Here is a 24,118-nt window from a genome sequence, read left to right as displayed (position 1 = left end):
CAGGGTGGGCCCAAGAATGGAAACAGATGACAAACACACACAGTGCCCTCAAATCATTTTTTTAGAATAAAATGAAGCTCACATATCAAAATTCTATCTCAGTGGCTTGCCTACCTCTAAAGAGCTACCCCCTTACCCATGACCTTGGCATTGCCATCATTTTTGTCAGGCGCAGCTGCTTGGATAACCAACAGCTTGCTTAAATCTGAAGTTCCCTGCACCTAAAGGAGAAAAGCCAAAATCAGTCAAAAGAGCATTCTTTGACCTCTAATCTAGCTGCCTCCTAGCCTTTCCAAAGAATATTAAAAAATAAGCTAAAACATAGAACTAACCTCTAACCTAAGTTCTATCTTTTTCATTTCAAATCCTCTTTTACCTTGTTTCAAAGAGTCTTGGATAGGTGAGGGATGGGTGGGTGGATGGTTGGATGGAAGGATGGAAGAACAGATGAATGAATGGATTCTTACATGGCTTAATACGTGAAAAAGTAAGCGATCAAAAATGTAAAATAATTTTAAGAGGTCTTGGACCAGGAAATTATCTTTTGCATTTGTATAAATATCAGAAAGGAAATTTCTACACCTTACTTTTAACCAATTTGGAAAATGGAATCCCCAGCATCCACTGAGTTACTTTTATTCTGACATTGACATTCAAGGGCTCAGGACCAAGCCTTCCCAGATAGGAAAAAAATAAAAGCTTTTTTCACTGAGTTTTTGCCCAACTGCCACAAAATCTGCCCTCCCAGAATGCAAGCAGCATACGTAAGTCACATATAACTATCATTTCTAGATATTATCACATTTAATCCCCACAAGAACCTTATGAGATGGCTGCTGCTATTATCCTCATCTTAGTAAGAGGATACTGAGGGTTAGAAGGCATCTTTCTAAGTGCCTAGCCTCACACACCTAGTGGGCACAGGCATCATGTCTTAAATCCAAGTATGCCTGCCTCCAAACTCTGGTGTCTTAACAAAACTGTGGGGATTGATCCCATGGTCCCCTACCCCTTATTTCAAAGTTAAAGTGATTTTTCACTTCTATTAAAAAAAAAAAATTACCTTCACCTTCTGAACTGTTGAGAGGTTGACAAAGTAAGTATGTTAGGAAAGTGGCAAATGCACTTTTTAGGAGCTTTTTAGGAGCTTTAATTAATGACCTTTCTCAGCCTGAACAAGCAGAAAGGGTCTCTCCCAAAGGGGAGAAACTTGTTACCAAAATAAAGACATGTTAGCTCTTCTCACAGCCTCTTAGTCCTCCTCATACTTGGGCTCTATCCTCACATCACAGCTGTGGTCTAACAGCGAGTGGCTTCACCCATTAGGGACCTGGCTTCTATTCTTCCCATCCCCTGTTATATCCCAGGCACTCACACTTCCCCCTTCCTTACAGAGGCATGGAATGATGGGGTTTAGGGTCCTCTATTGAGTTGTGTCCCTAGGCCCTAATGTGGCAACAAAGTGACATGACCCTGACGCATCTCCCTTCTTATCGACCAGTGCAGATACTTCCAGAACCGTCCTAGCAAGCAGTGTCACTGTCTTGCACACAAACTAGGAAGAATGCTCCCCATCCTTCTCTAGGGAGGCACAGCCCATGCCAGGGCAAAGAGCTTGGCAAGCAGAGAGTAGGCAGATTCCTGCCCCACTGGCCCCTCAGGTCCACTGTAATGCAGGGCACAACTTGCACAACGCAGCACACAAGCCCTGGGGACATTCTGACTGTTTTGTTAAGGGCAGGTGAGAACTATAGGGTCTTTCTAGGTTTAGAGAAACCTAAATTTCTTTAAGGTGGTTAGTTGAGTTTTTAAAGTCACTTATGGGGCACCATGAAAAGCAGAAGACTCTTAAGAAATGACCCTCCTTACCTGTTCACAGGTTTTAGGTAAAATGCAAGGTGCAAAATATGGTACCTCCGTCTTGGTATCAATAACACTGCCATACACAAGAATAACAAATTTCATGTTCACGTTATCAATACTCATTTCATTATAGCTTGATAAAGTCTCCACATATGCATGATTGAGCATCACACACTTCTGAAACTTTAGGTCCTACAATAAAATTAGATTTCTTTTCTATAAATCATATAAAATAACACATGATATCAAGAAGAAAGCATATTCCACATGAAAAGATGTTCAACATCATTAATCATCAGCTCAGTTCAGTTCAGTTCAGTCGCTCAGTCGTGTCTGACTCTTTGTGACCCCATGAATCGCAGCACGCCAGGCCTCCCTGTCCATCACCAACTCCCGGAGTCTACCCAAACCCATGTCCATTGAGTCGGTGATGCATCAGGGAAATGCAAACCAGCTCAACAGAATGACTTATCATCAAAAGGACAACAAGTAACAAGTATTGGCAAGGATGTAGAGAAAAGGGGGAATCTTCTGTGGACGGTAAATTGGTGCAACCACTTTGTAAAATAGTAGGAAGTTCCTCAAAAAATTAAAAATTAAACTACCATATGATCTAGCAGTCTCACTCCTGGGCATATATCCAGAGAAAAGATACATGCATCCCAGTGTTCACTGGACCATTATTCACAACAGCCAAGGCACGGAAACAACCTAAATGTCCAACAACAGAGGAATGGATAGAGAAGACGTGGTACATATATACAATAGAATATTACTCAGTCATAAAATAGAACGAAGTAATGCCATTTGTAGCAACATGGATGGACCTAGAGATTATCATACTAAGTGAAAGCCAAACATTGAAAAACAAATATCATGTGACATCATTTATTATGTGGAATCTTAAAAAATGATACAAATAAACTCATATACGAACTTATGATTACCAAAGAGGGAGGGAGAGATAATCACATACACACTACTATATATAAAATAGATAGCCAACAAGTATGTACTATATAGCACAGGGAACTATACTGATATTTTATAACAATCTATAAGAAAAAAATCTGAAAAAGAATATAATATATATATTATAACTGAATCACATTGCTGTACACATGAAAATAACAAAACATTATAAATCAAATATACTTCAATTTGTTTTTTAAAAAATCCATGTGTAGGTATTTGTGTGGACATAGTTTTTTAATTCCTTTGGGTAAATATCAAAGAGAGTGCTTGCTGTATCATATGGCAACAGCATGTTAGTTTTGTAAGAAACCACCAAACTCTCTTCCAAAGTGGCTGTTTACCATTTTGCATTCTCACCAACAATGAAGAAGAGTTCTTGTTGTTCCACACCCTGGCCACCATGTGGTGTTGTCACTGGCCAATTAATAGGTGTGTAACAGTATCACTTCCTTCATGGATCACTGCCTTGTTGTGGCAAAGGGGCTTGCATGACACAATGAAGCTATGAGCCATGCTCTGCAGGGCCACCCTAGACAGACAGATCATAGCAGAGAGTTCTGACAAAACGTGATCCACTGGAGGAGGGAATGGCAAACCACCCCAGTGTACTTGCCACGAGAACTTCATGAATTGTATAAATGGTCAAAAAGATATGACACCAAAAGATGAGTCCCGTGGGTCTGAAGGCGTCCAATATGCTACTGGGGAAGAGCAGAGGAGAATTACCAATAGTAATGAATAGATTCAAGGGACTAGATCTAGTTAACAGGGTGTCTGAAGAACCATTGACAGAGATCCGTAATACTGTACAGGAGGCGGCAAACAATACCATCCCAAAGAAAAAGAAAAGCAAGAAGGCAAAGTGGTTATCTGAGGAGGCCTTACAAATAGCGGAAGAATGAAGAGAAGCAAAAAGCAAGGGAGAGAGGGAAAAGTACATCCAAAGTACAGAGTCCCAGAAAATAGCTAGAAGAGACAAAGAAGGCCTTCTTTAATAAACAATGCTTAATAATAGAAGAAAACAACAAAAGGGGAAAGACTAGAGATCTCTTCAGAAAAACTGGAAACATAAGGGAACATTCCTCCCAAAGACGGGCATAATAATGGTAGAGATCTATAGAAGCAGAAGAGATCAAGAAGAAATGGAAAGAATACACATAAGAACTATATAAAAAAGATCTTAATGAACCAGATTACTACAATGGTGTGGTTAGTCACCCAGATCCAGACATTCTGGAGCGTGAAGTCAAGTGGGCCTTAAGAAGCACTGCTGTTAATAAAGCTAGTGGATAAGATGAAATTCCAGCAGAATTATTCAAATCCCTAAAGGATGATGCCATCAGGGTTTTGCATTCATTATGTTGGCAAATCTGGAAGACCCAGCAATGGCCAGAGGACTAGAAAAGGTCAATATTCATCCTAATCCCCAAGAAGAGTACCAAAGAATGTGCTAACCATTGGACAATTGCATAATTGGACAATTGCACTCATCTCCCATGCTAGTAAGTAAAGTGAAAGTCACTCAGTCGTGTCTGACTCTGTGACTCCAGGTACTGTATAGTCCATGGAATTCTCCAGGCTATAATACTGGAGTGGGTAGCCTTTTCCTTCTCCAGGGGATCTTCTCAACCCAGGGAATCTTCCCAACCAGGGATCGAACCCAGGCCTCCCTCACTGCAGGCGGATTCTTTACCAGCTGAGCCACAAGGGAAGCCCAGGAAGGTTCGTGCTTAAAATCTTGCATGTTAGGTTAGGCTTCAACCTTACATGAACCAAGAACTTCCAGTTGTCCAAGCCGGGTTTAGAAGAGGAAGAGGAACTAGAGATCAAATTGCCAACATTCGCTGGATTATAGAGAAAGCAAGGGAATTTCAAAAAAACATTTCTCTCTGTTTCCTTTGACAGTGTGGATCATGACAAACTGTGGAAAGCTCTTAAAGAGGTGGGAATACCAGATCATCTTACCTGTCTCCTGAGAAGCCTATAATTAGGTCAAGCAGCGATAGAAGTATGGAACAACTGATTGGTTCAAGATTGAGAAAGGAGTACAACAGGGCTGTCTGCTGTCACCCTATTTGCTTAACCTATACGCTGAGCACCTATATGACTTCCCTGATGGCTCAGAGGGTAAAGCGTCTGTCTGCAATGCAGGAGACCCAGGTTCGATCCCTGGGTCAGGAAGATCCCCTGGAGAAGGAAATGGCAATCCACTCCAGTACTATTGCCTGGAAAATCCCATGGACAGAGGAGCCTGGAAGGCTACAGTCCATGGGGTCACAAAGAGTCAGACACAACTGAGTGACTTCACAATCAATCATACGCTGAGCACATCATGAGAAATGCCAGGCTGGATGAGATACAAGCTGGAATCAAGATAGGCAGGAGAATCATCAACAACCTCAGATATGCGGATGATACCACTGTAATGGCAGAAAAAAGAGAGGCACTAAAGAGCCTCTTGATGAGGGTGAGGGAGGAGAGTGAAACAGCCACCTTAAGACTAAATATTAAAAAAAAAAAAAACTAAGATCATGGCATCCAGCCCCATTACTTATGGCAAATAGAAGGGGAAAAGGTGGAAGCAGGGACAGATTTCCTCTTCTTGGGCTCCAAAATCACTGCGGACGGTAACTGCAGTGATGAAATCAGAAGACGACTGCTTCTTGGCAGGAAAGCGATGACAAACCTAGACAGTGTGTTGAAAAGCAGAGACATTACTCTGCCAACAAAGGTCCATTTAGTCAAGGTCTTCTCAATGGTCACGTACAGTTGTGAGAGCTGGACCATAAAGAAGACAGAACGCTAAATAACTGATGGCTTCAAACTGTGGTGCTGGAGAAGACTCCTGAAAGTCCCTTGGGCAGCCAGGAGATAAAACCACTCAATCTTAAGGGAGATCAACCCTGAATATTAACTAGAAGACTGATGCTGAAGCTGAAGCTCCAGTATTTTGGTCATCTGATATGAATAGATGACTCATTGGAAAAGTCCCTGATGCTGGGAAGGATTGAGGGCAGAAGGAGAAGAAGGTGTCAGAGGATGAGATGGTTGAAAGGCATCACCAATGCAATGAACATGAACTTGGGCAAACTCCAGGAGATGGTGAGAGACAAGGAGGCCTGGCAAGCTGCAGTCAGTACCTGGTGTCACAGTCGAACATGACTGGGCAACTGAACAACAACAACAACAATGGTATCACACTGTTTTAATTTGCATTTCCCTGATGACATACTGTTCTCTTGAGAAACCTATACGCAGGTCAGGAAGCAGTAGTTAGAACTGGACATGGAACAACAGACTGGTTCCAAATAGGAAAAGGAGTACTCAAGGCTGTATATTGTCACCCTGCTTATTTAACTTCTATGCAGAGTACATCATGAGAAACGCTGGGCTGGAAGAAGCATAAGCTGGAATCAAGATTGCTGGAAGAAATATCAATAACCTCAGATATGCAGATGACACCACCCTTATGGCAGAAAGTGAAGAAGAACTAAAAAGCCTGTTGATGAAAGTGAAAGAGGAGAGTGAAAAACTTGGCTTAAAGCTCAACATTCAGAAAACGAAGATCATGGCATCTGGTCCCATCACTTCATGGGAAATAGATGGGGAAACAGAGGAAACAATGTCAGACTTTATTTTGGGGGGCTCCAAAATGCAGATGGTGATTGCAGCCATGAAATTAAAAGATGATTACTCCTTGGAAGGAAAGTTATCACCAACCTAGATAGCATATTAAAAAGCAGAGATATTACTTTGCCAACAAAGGTCCATCTAGTCAAGGCTATGGTTTTTCCAGTGGTCATGTATGGATGTGAGAGCTGGACTGTGAAGAAAGCTGAGCGCCGAAGAATTGATGCTTTTGAACTGTGGTGTTGGAGAAGACCCTTGAGAGTCCCTTGGACTGCAAGGAGATCCAACCAGTTCATCCTAAAGAAGACAAGTCCTGGGTGTTCATTGGAAGGAATGATGCTGACGCTGAAGCTCCAATACTTTGGCCACCTCATGCGAAGAGTTGACTCATTGGAAAAGACTCTGATGCTGGGAGGGATTGGGGGCAGGAGGAGAAGGGGATGACAGAGGATGAGATGGCTGGATGGCATCACCGACTCGATGCATGTGAGTTTGGGTGAACTCTGGGAGTTGGTGATGGACAGGGAGGCCTGGCGTGCTGCGATTCATGGGGTCACAAAGAGTCGGACACAACTGAGTGACTGAACTGAACTGAACTGATGACGTGATGTGGAGTATCTTTTCCTATATTTATTTGCTATTCATATATCTTCTCTGGTGAAGTTATCTATTATCAGCTTTGGCCCATTTTTTAATCAGGCTGGGTTTTTTCCCTATGTTGAGTTTTAAAGCTCCTTGTATATTTTGGATAATAGTTCTTTTTCTGATATGTCTATTGCAAATATTTTCTCCCAGTCTGTGGTTTTTCTTCTAATTCTCTTGATATATGCTCATTTTTAACCCAATATTTATATTCAGTATCACAATTCAATGAATGTTCTTAAACTTCAGGTTTGTCACTTCCCCAGTTCCTGACTCATGGTAGGGGATCAAAAAATTACTAAATGGAATGAAAATATAGGTTGTAAATTTTACCAGTCCAAGAACAGACCTGAACCGCTAGTTTCTGAAGAGAAAGTTCATAGATGAGGCTTGGTAAACTCAATAAAAATTTGAAAAGGCAAATAATTTATAATAACGTAGGTATATAGAATAGACTAATAAACACCAAACTTGTGATCAGTAACTCACTAATTAATGCTCTGCTTGATTCTTGGGGATCTACCTATTTAAGATTTGCTTACTCTCTTATTTTTTAGGCATGACTGGGGGTAGCCTGGGAAAAATCAGCTGTCACAAGGGGACCGATGACCTCCAGGAACTCAGAATAACAGAGTAGTAAAGATTCTGAAATCTTACTTTGAAAGATCAAACGTACCTTCTTTTCTCTGTCTCCAAAATATGAAATTTATTTTGTAAAAAAAATACAGGAAATAAAACTTAATTCATATTTTAATCATGCAACTGACCTCATCAACAAGACTTGATTCAAAATACTGATAGGCAATACCGAGAGCAAGCTTCAGCCATATTTTATATTCCAGGGATGGCCAGAAGAAATCAAAGCCTTCATATAAATCCTCCAGGGAGATAAAACAGACCTGAAATGACAAAGCATCAAACAGTATGCTTGATTTGAAAATAAATTATTAAATCATCAGAAAAACAAATGCCTGTAGGACTTCCCTGGTGGTACAGTGGATGAGAATCCACCTGTCAATGCAGGGGACACGGGTTCAATCCTTGGTCCAGGAATATTCCATGTACCTCAGAGCAACTAAGCCCATGAACCACAACTACTAAGACTGCATGCTGCAACTGCTGAAGCTCTTGTGCCTAGAGCCTGTGCTCTGCAATAAGAGAAGCCACAGCAATGAGAAGCCTATGCAGCGCAAAGAAAAGTAGCTCCCACTCACCACAATTAGAGAAAGCCCTCAGCAGCAATGAACACCTAGCACAGCCGAAAATTCTAAAAGACTGTAGGTTTCATCTTCACCTAACCTGTTAGAAAAGCTATCAACTCTAGTATATTAATTATGATACTCTGCAATTTAAGTATAATATGATAAAATGTACAGTTCAATTAAAGCTATAGACTTAATACTAGTCCAGAAAATGTTATATTAATCAATAGCTAGGATAATCATGAACTTCCAGAGGTTCAAGCTGGTTTTAGAAAAGGGAGAGGAACCGGAGATCAAATTGCCAACATCCGCTGGATCATGGAAAAAGCAAGAGAGTTCCAGAAAAACATCTATTTCTGATTTATTGACTATGCCAAAGCCTTTGACTGTGTGGATCACAATAAACCTATGGAAAATTCTTCAAGAGATGGGAATACCAAACCACCTGACCTGCCTCTTGAGGAACCTGTATACAGGTCAGGAAGCAACAGTTAGAACTGGACATGGAACAACAGACTGGTTCCAAATAGGAAAAGGAGTATGTCAAGGCTGTATATTGTCACCCTGCTTATTTAACTTCTATGCAGAGTACATCATGAGAAACGCTGGGCTGGAGGAAGCAGAAACTGGAATCAAGATTGCTGGGAGAAATATCAATAACCTCAGATACGCAGATGACACCACCCTTATGGCAGAAAGTGAAGAAGAACTAAAGAGCCTCTTGATGAAAGTGAAAGAGGAGAGTGAAACAGTTGGCTTAAAGCTCAACATTCAGAAAACGAAGATGATGGCATCCGGTCCCATCACTTCATGGCAAATAGATGGGGAATCAGTGGAAACAGTGTCAGACTTTATTTTGGGGGGCTTCCTTGAAGGCAATTTATGACCAACCTAGACAGCATATTAAAAAGCAGAGACATTACTTTGCCAACAAAGGTCTGACTAGTCAAGGCTATGGTTTTTCTAGTGGTCATGTATGGATGTGAGAGTTGGACTATAAAGAAAGTTGGGGGCCAAAGAATTGATGCTTTTGAACTGTGGTGTTGGAGAAGACTCTTGAAAGTCCTTTGGACTGCAAGGAGATCCAACCAGTCTATCCTAAAGGAGATCAGTCCTGGGTGTTCATTAGAGGGTCTGATGTTGAAGCTGAAACTCCAATACTTTGGCCACCTGATGCAGAGTGCTGACTCATTTGAAAAGACCCTGATGCTGGGAAAGATTGAGGGCAGGAGGAGAAGGGAATGACAGAGGATGAGATGGTTGGATGGCATCACCAACTCAATGGACATGAGTTTGGGTAAACTCTGGGAGTTGATGATGGACAGGGAGGCCTGACGTGCTGCAGTTCATAGGGTCGCAAAGAGGTGGACACGACTGAAAGACTGAAATGAACTGAACTGAACTGAGAATAATCATGAGCCCAAGATTATGGAACTAAGCCACATAAACTTATTTATTTTTACTGCCACAGTAGGTAACGTGCACTTATTCATAGTATTTGCTTTCAGAGCAAAGTGCCAATCCAAACAAGGAAGACGACTCTCAGAATTCAAGCTACCTGAACTTCAGCAAATTCAGTTCAGCCTTGTGAATACATTCATGTTTTCTCTTCTCTTCTAAAAGTGAAATGGTATGAAACTGATAAAGCAACATTCCTTTCTGTTTGTCACACTCCTAAGACTCTGCACTTTGCTCCATTGCATCTAACAGTCCCCAAAGCTTGAGAATTCTTTGTAAGTAGGAACTTTCACTCGGAGAAGGCAATGGCAACCCACTCCAGTACTCTTGCCTGGAAAATCCCATGGATGGAGGAGACTGGTAGGCTGTAGTCCATGGGGTTGCTAACAGTCAGACACTACTGAGTGACTTCACTTTCACTTTTCACTTTCATGCACTGGAGAAGGAAATGGCAACCCAGTCGTGTTCTTGCCTGGAGAATCCCAGGGACGGGGGAGCCTGGTGGGCTGCTGTCTATGGGATCACACAGAGTCGGACACGACTGAAGTGACTTAGCAGTAGCAGTAGCAGGAACTTTCACTAATTTCTATTTGAATTGCCCACAGCTACCCCATTATCAGACCACTTATTTGTTAAATAAAATTCTTACTTAGCAAGTGAAAAATGGAAGAAAGATTTGAAACACAAGTATTCTTTAAAAACACTACTCCCATAATGGTAGCCATTTATGGAGCACCTAAACATGCCAGGCATCTTATCTTTACAACATCAGAAGTTAGATATTTTCTCTTCTAATTAAAAAAAGTGACAAAGACTCTTTGGTTAAAATATCTGCCTCCAGTTCAAGAGGGAGGGGACACAGGTATACCTATGGCTAATTCATGTTGATGTTTGGCAGAAACCAACACAATACTGTAAAGCAATTATTCTTCAATTAAAAATGAATAAATTTAACTGTTTTTTAAAAAAAAATCTCCCTCCAGACACCATAGTGGATGTGAGACATCAAATTGGCCTTTCTCAGCTACCTGCTTCACAATAGCTGGTTGGGTTGACTAAAATAATAGAACCCTCCCCCAACCCAAAAAAAGTGCTGGCACTCCTTACTAATTTGAGGAAGAATTAACACCCACAGTATAGACAGAACCAGGTGCTTACCTGCAGAATAGTTTCACAGATGACAGTATATTCAATTTCACGCTTAAGTAGACAGCTCAATTCTCCAATTATGTCTCCACTGGTACAGTACTCGGTAAACCTAGTTGTGGACTCTCTGTCAGGCCTTAGGCTCCTGTCTATTCCAAAAGTAGGAGGTGAACTCTCCAACTGCAATGGAGAAATAATTGAGCAAAGGGAAATACAAAATCAGGAGCCCTTGACCAAACCCTAGGAGCTCCCAGTGTTTCTTGCAATTATTACAATAGAAGGAAAAGATTCCTTATGAATCCTTTCAGATGGGAAGGAGGAACTGGGCTTCCAAAAATCATTTCTTTCACATTTCCACTCTCCAAGCTGAGACTGTTTCAAATCTTATAGCTTTACAGATGACCCCTATTTACCTTCCTTATATAAAAATTCTACCAAAAGTAGTCATAGTAGTCTGCCACTAAATGCAAGTGCCCACTCTAAGTCTATTAGATATTCTTAGCATAATGGGCTAGTGCCTCAGGTGGAAAAAATTTTTGATTGCATAGATGCATAAGCCAGATTTCATGAATGAATATGACCCCAAGCCAAGTTATAATTTCAGCAGAAATCTTGCCTCCCTTAAGATGCTTAAGAATAATTACCATGAGACATTAGCAGAAAAAGGTTTTAGGATGAACACAGGATGGTTGAGTTACTTCAGGAAAAGAACTGGTAGGCATGGGTGGTGTAAAAGAAAGTCATCAGATTTCAGGAGGAAGATGCAAGAATTAACCAGAAGGATTACAGAACTTTCCAGAAAGTTTAGTTGTAAGTACCAAAGAGGAAGGCTATTGCCCAAGACACAAGAAATGGAAAAACATCACTGAAGGAATTGCTGTGAAAGTTGTACCCTCTCCTAGTGAGTTCCACCATTCAAACTTGTAGAGGCACTCATGCTTCCAAAGAACTCTGACATTTTTAAATTTAATTTTTAATGAAGTCCAAAAGCCTTTTGAGTACAAGTCCCCTACACACAAACAAGTTCCGTTCTGAAAGTGTGTTCTTAAGTCCAATATGTTTGTAAGTCCAACAAAGTTAACCTAGGTGCCCAACTAACACAATTGGCTATATAGTACTATACTGTAATAGGTTTATAATACTTTTCACACAAATAACACATAAAAACAAACACAAAAAATAAACAAAACATTTTTAAGCTTACAGTGCAGTATATTGAAAAGTAGAGCAGTACAGCCGGCATATAGGGGCATACTCGTATCTTTGAAAGTTTGCAACTTGAAGGTCTGTATGTAGGGGACTTAACAGTAAAAAAGAATAGTTCTGCTTTTTACAAACCAAAGAAAGATGATTACATCTGTGGCAAGCAGAATTTTAAAGAAGGCCTTCCAAGGTTTCTATCTTTTTGTTATTCAATCAAACATTGATCTATGAACTACTGTGAAGGGATTTTGCAGGTAGAATTAAGGTTACTAATCAGCTAAACTTAAAGAGATGATTCTGGATTATCCTGTGGACTCCAATGTAATCACATGAGCCCTCAAAGTAGAAAAGGAAGTAGTCATCAAGACTGGAGAGGGACAAATGGATTGATTTCTCTGTCCGTCACTTTTCTCATGAGGTTGATAGAAGGACAAAATGTCCTAACATATTGCCATTCTCGATCATCTTTTTAAATATCACAACTAGCCTCTTCAACTCTTGATCACTGCTAACATACTACATATTTAACTTAGGTACTTTGTCCATTGTTCTGTCTCCTTCTATGCTTCTACAAAAAATTAACTTCTAAGAAGACAGGGCTTTTTTGTGTTTTCTCAGTTCTGTGCCTAGAATGAATGTGCCTACTGCATAATAGCAATGAAGTAAATATTTGTTGAATGAATGAGTAAATGAATGAATGAAAAGTGCCAGACACTTAATAAGTGCTAGTTAGTATTTATAATTATAGTTTATTTCCATGATTAATTTTGGCTTTTTTAAGGTCTGAAACACTCATTCTAAAAATATAAAGCCAAATATATTATTTGCACTAATAATAAGGGTTTGTCACTTGTTACTGTCATATAGGATCTAGAAATTATGTTGGTCGTATCTGGGGCTTACCCATGGATCCAGCTATTGGTCTTCAGTTGCTAAAGGATTCTTGTCCCTATCACTCTTACTAACAACAAAAACCTCCTATTAGTTAAAAATGGTATGCTCTTCATCCCTATTTGACCTCTGGGAGAATGTGACACTGTGGTCTATTTCCTCAACCTTGACTCTCATTTCCTTTAGATGAGTACTAGGTCACTCCAAGTACTGGGTTACTTATATGACCATCACAGAAAAGACTGTTCCTGCCAGGATCGTTGTGAAGAACAAGTAATAATTATGAAAGCATTTTGTAAGATGGGAAGCACCTTTCAGATGGTGGGTGTTATAATTATCTCTCAGCAGTTCTGTTAGCACCAAACAGAAATGGTTTCATTTGGAAAAGAAATTATGTTAAAAATCTGAAATTTTCTTGATTCCTAAATTTCTCCTTATGTGATAATTACAACTTTCAAGATATATTTTTAGTAAAGAATAAATAGTTCCTTACGATTGCCATTCCTGAAATAATCAAGTAGATTCCTTGTGGCATTTCACCTTCTTTACAAATGACATCTCCATAGTCAAAATAGGCAAGTTTAGCTCTTTCCTGAAAGAAAAGAAACAGGAATGGAAAGAAAAAGAATCAACACAAATCTTCATAATCTACTTCTCTAAAGAGAAATAAGATTTTAAAGCTAAAAAGTAGCATAAAAAACAAACTATATTCTTTGATTTGTTAATGTTATAATGTTTTGACAAACCTCATTAAGTTTTAGAGAAAAAGGGGACAAGCAAGCAAACTGCAGACTTTGTGCTTTGGACCTAGCAGAGTGACTGGCAGAAACACCCAATAAATGCTAGGTTGGATAAATGTTTACAATAAAGTATAATAATTCTGGTCAAGGAGACAGGGGCAGGGCACTCTGGGAAACAAATTCAGAAAGGCCACAGGAACCCTGACTTGGGTGTCTAGGGAAGGAACAGCTAAACTGAGATCTGAAGGAAGAGCAACAAGATAGCCAGGATACCATGAGCTGAAGACCATTCAGGGCAGAGGATTCAGTTCAGCAAATAGAATAACTGCATTGTGGGGTAACACAGAAGATTCAGTATATCTCAGGCAAGGAGGGATGGAGACCAGGGTGGAGTTATCCATTAGGCATCAATAGGCACAGTGTCCAGAGTTCACAGTACTTTTAGGGATTCACAACTATGTTTTAGTTTCTTTTAAAATCAGAAGAAAATAAGACAACTTTTAGGTAGAGTAAACTGTCTTAATACTAAAGCATCTAATGCTAATATATTCAACTTTATAGTAACAAAATCACAAAGTATAATTTTTTGGTGCTTTACGGAGAAAAAGGCAGAAGTGCCTGGAGTCCGGGTGGCGGCTGGACTGGAGAGGTGAGCCAGAGCCAGGTCTCCAAGGGGCTCACATGCACGGTAAAAAGCCCGCACACTCTGGAGCCCAGGCACCACAACTTGATAATCCACGTGCCACAACTAGAGAGTCTGCGCACTGCAAGGAAAGATCCCATATGAAGTGATGAGGATCTTGTGTGCCACATAAGATCTGACACATCCAAATACATTTTTTTTTTTTAAGTTTGAACTTTTCCCAAAACCAGGGGGTAGTCACTGAAGGATTTCTAACAGGAGACTTACAGTGACATGTTTGCATTTTACAAAGATGTGGAGGAAACATATTTTTAAATCCTTCATAGTAGTTATCACTTAGTATAGGGTGGGGAGTGAAAGGATATCACTTTTTACTTCTGAATTATTTTACAGTGTTGAAATAAACGTGGATGACTTCACCATATTTTTTTTTAAAGCTAGCCGTTATGTATTATTCAGATCTTTATTTTTTCCAATTGTTGTCTTTAGGCTTATCCTGATATACTATTACCTTTTTAATTAACTACAACAGTTGAAGGATGAAAGGAGGAAGGAGTAGTGAAAACTAACTGTTGCTGCTGTGATAGAAACCAAGATTGAAATTAACATCTGTAATAAGGGGGTGTTTCTTTTGTTTACTATATGGATTTTTCCATGCATTCCCTGGGCTAACCCTAATGAGAATAATGCTCATGTGCTCCCAATTCATCACATTTTTCTTTACCCCAGTGAAATCTGATTTAAGTGGCTACCAATAACCAACATCTTAAGGTAAAGGGCCACTTAATGAGTGAACCATTTTAGAGCCGGAGAGCGGCAACTACCAAGCCCACGTGCGGCAACTACTGAGGCCCGTGTGCTCTACAGCCTGTGCTCTGCAACAAGAGAAGCCACCACAGTGAGAGGCCCCAGCACTGCCATGAAGAGTGGCCACTGCTCTCTGCACCTAGAGAAAATTCACACAGCAGTGAAGACCCAGCACCACCAAAAATAAATACATAAACTTTTTTTTAAAAAAGAGTGAGTCATGTCTGAAAGGCAGTGGAGAGCGTCTGCCAGCTTTGCTTAGGCATGGCAGGCTAAGGAGTGGAGGAAGCTTGTGCCCTGGTCATAGATTCATCTCAGGTGTATGGAAAGCATCAATTTATGGAGTTCCTAACCCACTGTTTTCCCCACTCCTCCCCAACTCACTGCAGGATGGTCAGTTAATTATCCTTGTGAGAGCATTACCTATAAAGAACCAAATTCGAATTTTAAACTTGGATATTTTAAAAAACTGAAGAGGATGAAGATTGTAATTAACACCCCTTAGATACCTTCTTCCCAGTCCAAGCCCATCCCTCACCTCCCACCCTCTATTCCTCAGACTACCTTCATCGGCCCCTGCCCATTAGGTTTCCCCCTTCTCACAGTCACACTTGTACTCCCCAAAGCTGGACGTTTGATTCAAGCTAAGCTAGTTGGATTTCTCTCTCAAGAATTTGAACTAAAGGACAAAGAGCCTGGAGTGAGAACTGGTTCATCATAGCCATGTGCTAAAGGAAGAGTCCACAAATTCCTACCACTGACATTCCAGAGCTGGCCTGATTCTCACCCTGTTCAGGGTTAGTCTGTCAACTGTTTCTTAGCATCTGTTGTTCAGTCACTAAGTCATGTCTCACTCTTTGCAACCCCATGGACTGCAGCATGCCAGGCTTTCCTGTCCTTCACTGTCTTCCAGGGTTTGCTCAGATTCATGTCCATTGAGTGGGTGATGCTATCTATCTCATTCCCTGCTGCCCTTTTCTTCTCGTATACCACTGCAATATATTGTTAGTAAGATCCTCTCTTGCTTAAACTAGTTCAGATAGGGTTTTGTTACTTTCAACCATACAAGTCTTAATTTAATTAAATTTGAAATTAATTTCAAAAGGGAAATTCAAAAATTTCTGGCATGAAGTAAACACTGCTGCTGCTGCTGCTAAGTCGCTTCAGTCGTGTCCGACTCTGCAACCCCAGAGACGGCAGCCCACCAGGCTCCGCTGTCCCTGGGATTCTCCAGGCAAGGAGTGGGTTGCCATTTCCTTCTCCAATGCATGAAAGTGAAAAGTGAAAGTGAAGTCACTCAGTCGAGTCCGACTCCTAGTTACTCCATGGACTGCAGCCTACCAGGCTCCTCTGTCCATGGGATTTTCCAGGCAAGAGTACTGGAGTGGGGTGCCATTGCCTTCTCCCATTATAGTTAAACACATGACATATATCTCCATGTCTAGATCACAAGGTAGAGTACAACCAAATTTACAGTAAAACAAGCACCACTCTTTGTCACAGAGTTTTCCTGATTCCAATAGGTTTCAACAAGTTGATGAAACAGTTACTATTCATATAATTCATATTACTATGATATAATTCATATAATTATCAGGGCACCCCTGATAGCTCAGTTGGTAAAGAATCCACCTGCAATGCAGGAGACCCCGGTTTGATTCCTATATTGGGAAGATCTGCTGGAGAAGGGATAGGCTACCCACTCCAGTATTCTTGGGCTTCCCTTGTGGCTCAGCTGGTAAAGAATCCACCTGCAATGTGGGAGACCTGGGTTCAATCCCTGGGTTGGAAGATCACCTGGAGAAGGGATGGACTGTATAGTCCATGGGGTCGAAAAGAGTCAGACATGACTGAGTGACTTTCACTCATATAATAGCCATTTAAAACTAAAACCACAAACTGGTGGTCCATGAGTCATATCCAGTCTACAGATATATTTTGTTTGGCTTGCATAGTATCTTTAAAATTCTGAATTGGTTGCCAAGTTTTAAAATTCACATAAAAACACAGACGTATGGATTCTCCTTTTAAAAATTGACTTTTACATTATTAAATCTAATAGTCAATTTTCAGACTTCATCTTATGTGATCTCTCAGCCTCATATGACATAGTTGATCACTTTCTCTTTCTTGAAATGCTTTATTCACTTAGCTCTGGGACACCATTCTTTTTTTTTTCTCCTATTTGATGGATAATTCCTCAATTCTTCTTTTCCAGCTTTACTGAGACAGAACTACTTAGCAGTAAAGAGTCCGCCTGCAATGCAGGAGATGCAGGTTCAATCCCTGGGTCAGGAAGTTCCCCTGAAAGAGGAAATGGCAACCCTCTCCAGTATTCTTGCCAGGGAAAATACAATGGAGAGAGGAACCTGGCGGGCTACAGTCCATAGGGCTGTGAAGAGTCAGACACAACTGAGTGACTGAGTACACACACACACACACACACACAATATAAGTTTAAGGTATACAGCATAATGACTTGACATGCACATATTGCAAAATGACTATCACAGTAAATTTAGTTAACATACATCACTTCATATAGTTATAAAAATTTTTTCCATGTGGTAAGAATGGATTCTTTTAGATTCTACACTCCTAGAGCTTTCAAATATACTGTACATAAATGACTATATAACTATAGTCATCATGTTGTATACCTAGTAATTTTCTATCTTGTAACTTGGAAGTTTGTACCCTTTAACCCACTTGTCTAATTTACTCAGCTTCCACTCCCCTCCTCTGGCAACCATCACTCTGATTCATAGCTCACAACAGCTCACAACTCAACCCTTGGATGTTCGTAACAATTCCTTGAATTATCAAGTTTCAAGGCCTTAAATATTATCTCTATGCTGAAACTCCAAAATGTCTTTCTCCAATTTGACCTCCTACCTACATTCTAGTCATGTATCTAACTGCCTACTCAACAGCTCCACTTGGATGTCTAATAGCCTCCTCAAATTTAACCTATTCAGAATCAAACTCTTGCCCATCTCCTGCCCCATATAAATCTCTTCCCCATCTAAATAAAGGGCTAATCCATTTTCAGACTATTTTCTATTTCAGCCAAAATTCTAGAAGTCATTCTTTCTCTCTCTAGCACTCACTCCATCAACATTTATATCCTGTCTCTTCAAAACCTATTGAGTCTGAACTCCTCTCACCACTTTCACTCGTCCATGTCACTATCATCTCTTGCCTACATGATCATAATCACATCCTACCTGGATGCCCTGGCTTTCCCTTGATCACCTACAGCCTATTCTTAACACATTAGCAGATGATCAATTTTAAGTGTAAGTTAGATCATGTCACTTCTCTCTTCAAAACCTTTCAACATGTTTTCACTTAATTCTGAATAAAAGCCAACGTCCTAACAATGACCTACAAAGTTCTACAAACTCAAGCTTGCCACAAATGCTTAGTCTTAATCTCCTCCCTCCAGCACTGGTCCTGCCACAGGGGTCTTTGTGATGTTCCTTGAATAGAGCAGTCAGGGCTTCCCTGGTGGTCCATCAGGAAAGAGTCTGCCTTCAGTGAGGGAGACCAGGGTTTGATCCCTGGTTTGGGAAGATCTCCTGGAGAAGGAAATGGCAAACCACTCCAGTATTCTTGCCTGGAAAGTCCCATGGACAAAGGAGCCTGGCGGGCTACAGCCCATGGGGGTCACAAAGAGTTGGACATGACTGAGTGACTTCACTTTGAACACAGCAAGCATATCCACCTCAGGGCACTGCACCTGCCTTCTCCCAGATATCGAAATGGTGTGCTCCCTCACTTATTTCAGATCTCTGTCCAGAGGAAAGGTACTAGAACAATCTTCTCTAACCATCCATATAGAATAGCTGCCTACCTATAGTCTCCTTTTTCACCTTTTCTCCATATAGCATTTGTTACCATCTGACAGACTATATATTTATGCATGGGTATGTTCATTGTCCGTCTCCATCCATATAACATAAAGTCAATGAAAGCAGGAATTTATTTTGTTCACTGCCATATCCCCAAACCTAGAACATTCTCTGGCTCAAAAAGGCTATTCAATAGCTATCTATTGAAAGAGTACACATTCCTATAGGAACACTCAACTGACTTCAGACAAAGCATGAACTCTGGAATATACTACAGTCCTGTTCCCTGTTTATATTATACCCAGATGGTTTTACTTTTATATTATCTGCCTGGCCTGCAAAGTAACTTAAATATGAGACCCTTGATCTAAAAAAGTCTTTTCCAGAGCGTGCATCTGGAAGTCTGGGGCTTTTCATCAGAAAATAAGATGGGACTGGTAATAACTGGGTAATGTATTAAAAAAACGTATCACCCTAAGCAGATAAGCAATTATAAAAAAAAAAATCTTTGCGCTTTAGACTCAAAATGAAATCCACTCTTCTTGGTTTTGCTGGGCCTCCATTTTGACTTATCCTTTACTGCCCACTACAGGAGTCTTGCCTTGGATAAGTTTTTTTATTATTATTAATCTTATATTAGGGAATGAAAAATAATTATCATTGAACATGAGCTAAAATATAAGACAGGATCTTTACCTTGAAGAATTCAATGAGAACATCTTTATTTTCTAGCCAAATGATATTATGAAGATATTTGTCAGGAGTAGGGAGCGGGATTGCCATTGGAAAGTTATTTAATGATTTTATTTTTTCAAGAAGTACCTAAAACAATCAATCAAAATAATGGTGATTAGATCCTGTAACAGAAAAGGGACATCAAGTAAAAATGAAGGAAATCTAAATAAAATACTGTTTTGCAGAGCTTTTCTTCTTTAAATTGTCTTCTAATATTTTTTTGTTCTTTTTCTCCACTTACTATTTTCACTGGTATATTAACTCATATTGAATTTATCCTTTTTATAATCCAATTAATAGCTGTATTCTACCCTGTCTTAATCTCAAATTTAACTGTTGATTACTATATGATTTAATGCCACATTCTCTCAAAATTTTTTTTCATGTGAGTGAGTTGCTTCTCTACATTCTTCTAGTTTTGAAGGATAAGGTTGTAGTTTTGTGGCCTTTCAGAAGTCTTCTCTGACTTCCCCAAGTAAGAGGTAATGGCTTACTTGCCTTATTCCCAGCATATCTCTTAAAAATCTCCCTTGTGGAACTCATTACATTGTAGTATTATTATGTTTACTTATATGTGATATGTAACTTTTGTTGATTGCCTGGATAAATGACTAAATGAAGAAAAGAGGAAGAGTGTCCATGGACTTTGGAATCAGTGTTGTACTCATTAAGTATCCAAGTCTCCTCAAGAGTCATGGGACATAGTAGGTATTCAACATATATTTGTGGACAAATCAATCATTCAACAGTTATTTGTTGAATGCCTATTAATTAATTGCCTAATTGTTAGCTAAAGAGGTATAATTATCAATCCGAGGTTGTAAGGAGCTAGGTAATCTGGCCAATTTAGCTGAGTAAATACGACTGAGTGACTTCAGCTCACTTCACTTCACTTCACTTTCTAAATAAACCTATAGGAAAAAAATAAGTCTCTCTCTTCCTAAGGGCTATTGTTTACTTAACTAATGGGTATCAATCATTCAATTGAACCTTATACAATCTTCAAAGTAATAAAGGAAAAAATAGAAAAAAACACAACATGTACAGAGGTGTAACTTGAAGAAAACTAAAAAGTGGCCCTTCTCGTCCCTCTGACAGACACTAAGGAAAAATCATATTACCATTTAGTCCTGCGCCATGACCTTATAGAGACTAATGAGGCAGAATTAAAATGGGAAAAGCCGGCCTGCCCCACACCCACTTCCATTCCAGGGCCATGGAGAGAGGACTATGTTCAGAGAATGTCCTGAAGCACAGCCCAGGTGGCATGTGGCTAAAAAGTGCCAGGGACAAGAATAAGCATATGACACCCAGAAACAGCTTATCATTGGAAACACAGGCAGAACATGGGCCCAGAACTTCTATTTTTCTTCTTTATGCTATGAAGCAGATAGACCCTGTACAGGAGACAAAAAAGCATTACTATTTGCACAATTCACAGTCTAGACAGTGGATTGATAGCCTGGTAGAATCAAATATTACACATTTTTTCCTCTTATGGTCTTAATTTTTTGCAAATTTGGAATTTTTCAAAAGTCCATTTATCAGCCAACCACTTAGGATGTCTCCCCTGTTCCTCTCAAACTCTTCCCTCCCTGATCTCCATGTACACACACACACACGTGCGTCCCCTCCCACCTATGTTAAAATTATGTAATTACCACTTTCCTTGCTACAGCTGCTGGGACTGGACTGCAGATATTCCACCAGTGGATAGAGAAGCAGAAAAATCTAATGAGTTTGTAAGAGAGAGCCAAAAGAAGATGCCACAGAGGGCAACCCTGATAGGAAATGGAGAAGCTGAAATCTTTCTACATCACTGCTCAAGTCCCTTTCTGAGGCCTGGCCATGTGGTCTGGTTACCATGAGGTCTGTAAGATTCTCTGTGTCCTCATGATAAATGCTCCATTTCTTTGTGAAACCTAGCTCAGGTTGGTTCTGAACAACCAAGTGGTTTTGACATAGAGGGAACCAGGTAGCAATGGCACTAGTTGCCACTGGCATTACAAAGACTTAAACAATTACAGAGTTAACAACTGTCCTGACTCACCCTTTTCCCAGTCTCCCTAGGAATCAAGTAGTATGGGAAATTGCTTACTTACCTTATTCATCTCGATGCTCTCATATTTGTCAATAATGCCTCTTGACGAAAGGAAGGTGAGGCTTTTCAGAGCTTTAGCAATCACATTCCGGATTGCCTGCTTGGTCTTCAAAGCAATGACAACATCACGACCTTCATGCTCTATGAGTCCTGAAGCAAATAAAAGTATCAATAAGCAAACAATTCAATAACCACAATAGTAACGAATATTTGCATAACAGTTTTAATTTCCAAAGCATTTGCTCAATATCTTTTCATTCCTGTTTTGTATAGAACTTGTGAGGCCAGTAGGACTACAGTTATTTTCATCTTCATTTTATAGATGAGAAAATTGAAAAAAAGGCTTCCTTCACCAGTTAGAAATTCACTCCATCTTTTCCCCAAGGTATCTCCTACATATTTTCATTACAGAACTCATTACGTGGCAGTATTATCATTCTTCCTTATTTGTCTCATTCTTCATATTGTGTAATTCTTGTTGTTTGGATGAATAAATGACTGAAAGTGTCCCTGGACTTGCACGGGTGGGTCTTTCTGAAATCAAATCGCATATTTTTTCCTCCTCAATGAGCATGAGAAGTCATGAGATGAACTGGGAGTCAAGGCTTAAAATGCATCTGTTTCATCCTTGTAATACTAATCTTGGGTACAATGCCTGACATCTGGAAGGGACTCAGTCATTTCTGAACTGAAATAAGCTAGCAGTGAAATGAAGGACAGCATGGTGGAAAGCACAGGAGATCTCACCAGGTGTGAGATCTAGCTCACCTCTTACCAGCCATAGAACCTCAGGGGAGTTAAACTTTCTAAGCCTCAGTTTCATTATCTATAAATGAAGATGATAATAGTATTTGCTTCATGGAGTAGTTATAAAGATCAAGTGAAATAATGCATATAAAGCCATTAACACAATTCCTGACATAATTAGCATTCAATAGTAGGTTGCAGTAACAATACAGAAATAGGCACTCTTTCGCATGACTGAATCAAGAACACTGTGTAATATTCCATACTGACCTAAAACATAAGACAGCAGTTCCTAGGCCCCTAACCTTTAAAAGCATGGAAATAAAAACCCGCCTAATATGTGAATGGAAACAATGGGCCCTGGATTTTCTGAGATGGTGACAAAATATTCTGACCTATTGTCTCCAAATTTACAATTTCATTCATTAGACCATGCTTTTTCAGTTTTGTTAAGGTAAGTGTGATCCTCATAAATCCATATGGCATCTTACAATGTGGTTATAAAAACAAAGGGGCTTTGCTTCCTTTCTTTTACAATAATATCTATTTGTTAAGGGTATACCAGGTGCCAGGCTCTCTACCAGGAACTATATTCTGGCAAACACTGAGAGCCTGGCCCACAGCCCCCTTATGAGGAAAGCAGATCTAAGAAGTTTTGTATAAAATCCTAGGGTTCCCCCAAATGTTTCAACTCAAGGAGAGTGGCAGCAGATGCTCAAAAAACTTCATCCCTCACAAACTCACTTTGTTTGAGTATCCCTGCAAACAAAGTAGGGCGAAACAAAAACAACACTCTGTCATAGGTAATCGTTTGTGTGTCTTTTTCTTATAACCTTAAGGAATATGATCTTGCCACCTTAACACACTTTCTGCACTTTTCATTCTTGTTTTTATGCTCCCATAGCAAATAACAGAACTCCTCTAACTTTCTGCTATTATCTCTTGATACACTCACATCTCCCACCAGGATCTGAATTTTATGTACACCTGGCCCATTATATGTGTTCAATAAATGCTTATTGAATGAATAAATGAATGAGTCTGTGATGGAATGAAAGCATGAACTTTGTCTTCCTTTTGGTTAAATTATGGGATGATAAGATGTGATTTCAGGAAATTAGATATCCCATCTACTTACCTAGTTCTTTGACAGCATCTCGTTTGTTGGTTTCCAAAATTTCATATAATTTCTGTGACAAATTAAGAAATGTATTAATTTCCAATTATCCCAAGTGCATTACTGGCTTTAAAATTTGAGGGAAAAAAGCATGGTAGAAAAATCTCACTTAAATATCATTTGGGGGAGATATTTAATTCTTCTCTCTTTGTAAATTCAGCTGCTTTTCCCAGGCTCATTCTCATAGTGCAATGAATGCTGTGTAGTAGCTTACATAAGTACGTAAGTATTGCACCTAACATTTCTCAGAAAAAGACTAGTGTGCGCTTCATTGTGTGCCCAAGAGAATCCTCAGAGATAACAC

At 39.8% G+C, this 24,118-nt stretch overlaps 1 protein-coding gene across 1 annotated transcript in view; it reads right to left on the bottom strand.

Annotated features, from left to right (window-relative positions):
• SLC9C2 (solute carrier family 9 member C2 (putative)) overlaps positions 1–24,118 on the bottom strand; it is a 98,136-nt gene continuing 74,018 nt past the window's right edge. Inside the window, exons 18-25 of the mRNA XM_040262806.1 lie at positions 23,776–23,827; positions 21,892–22,040; positions 19,751–19,876; positions 13,504–13,602; positions 10,929–11,096; positions 7,878–8,009; positions 1,870–2,055; positions 1–221 (exon numbers count right to left, since the gene is read on the bottom strand). Coding sequence (XP_040118740.1) covers positions 117–221; positions 1,870–2,055; positions 7,878–8,009; positions 10,929–11,096; positions 13,504–13,602; positions 19,751–19,876; positions 21,892–22,040; positions 23,776–23,827 — 1,017 coding nt within the window. The 3' untranslated portion in view covers positions 1–116. The remainder of the gene's footprint in view (positions 222–1,869; positions 2,056–7,877; positions 8,010–10,928; positions 11,097–13,503; positions 13,603–19,750; positions 19,877–21,891; positions 22,041–23,775; positions 23,828–24,118) is intronic.

Source organism: Oryx dammah, unplaced genomic scaffold, assembly GCF_014754425.2.
Source record: "Oryx dammah isolate SB20612 unplaced genomic scaffold, SCBI_Odam_1.1 HiC_scaffold_21, whole genome shotgun sequence".
Classification (NCBI taxonomy): Eukaryota; Metazoa; Chordata; class Mammalia; order Artiodactyla; family Bovidae; genus Oryx; species Oryx dammah.
Note: the sequence above shows the minus strand (reverse complement) of the source record. Positions and strands in the feature narration are given on the sequence as shown.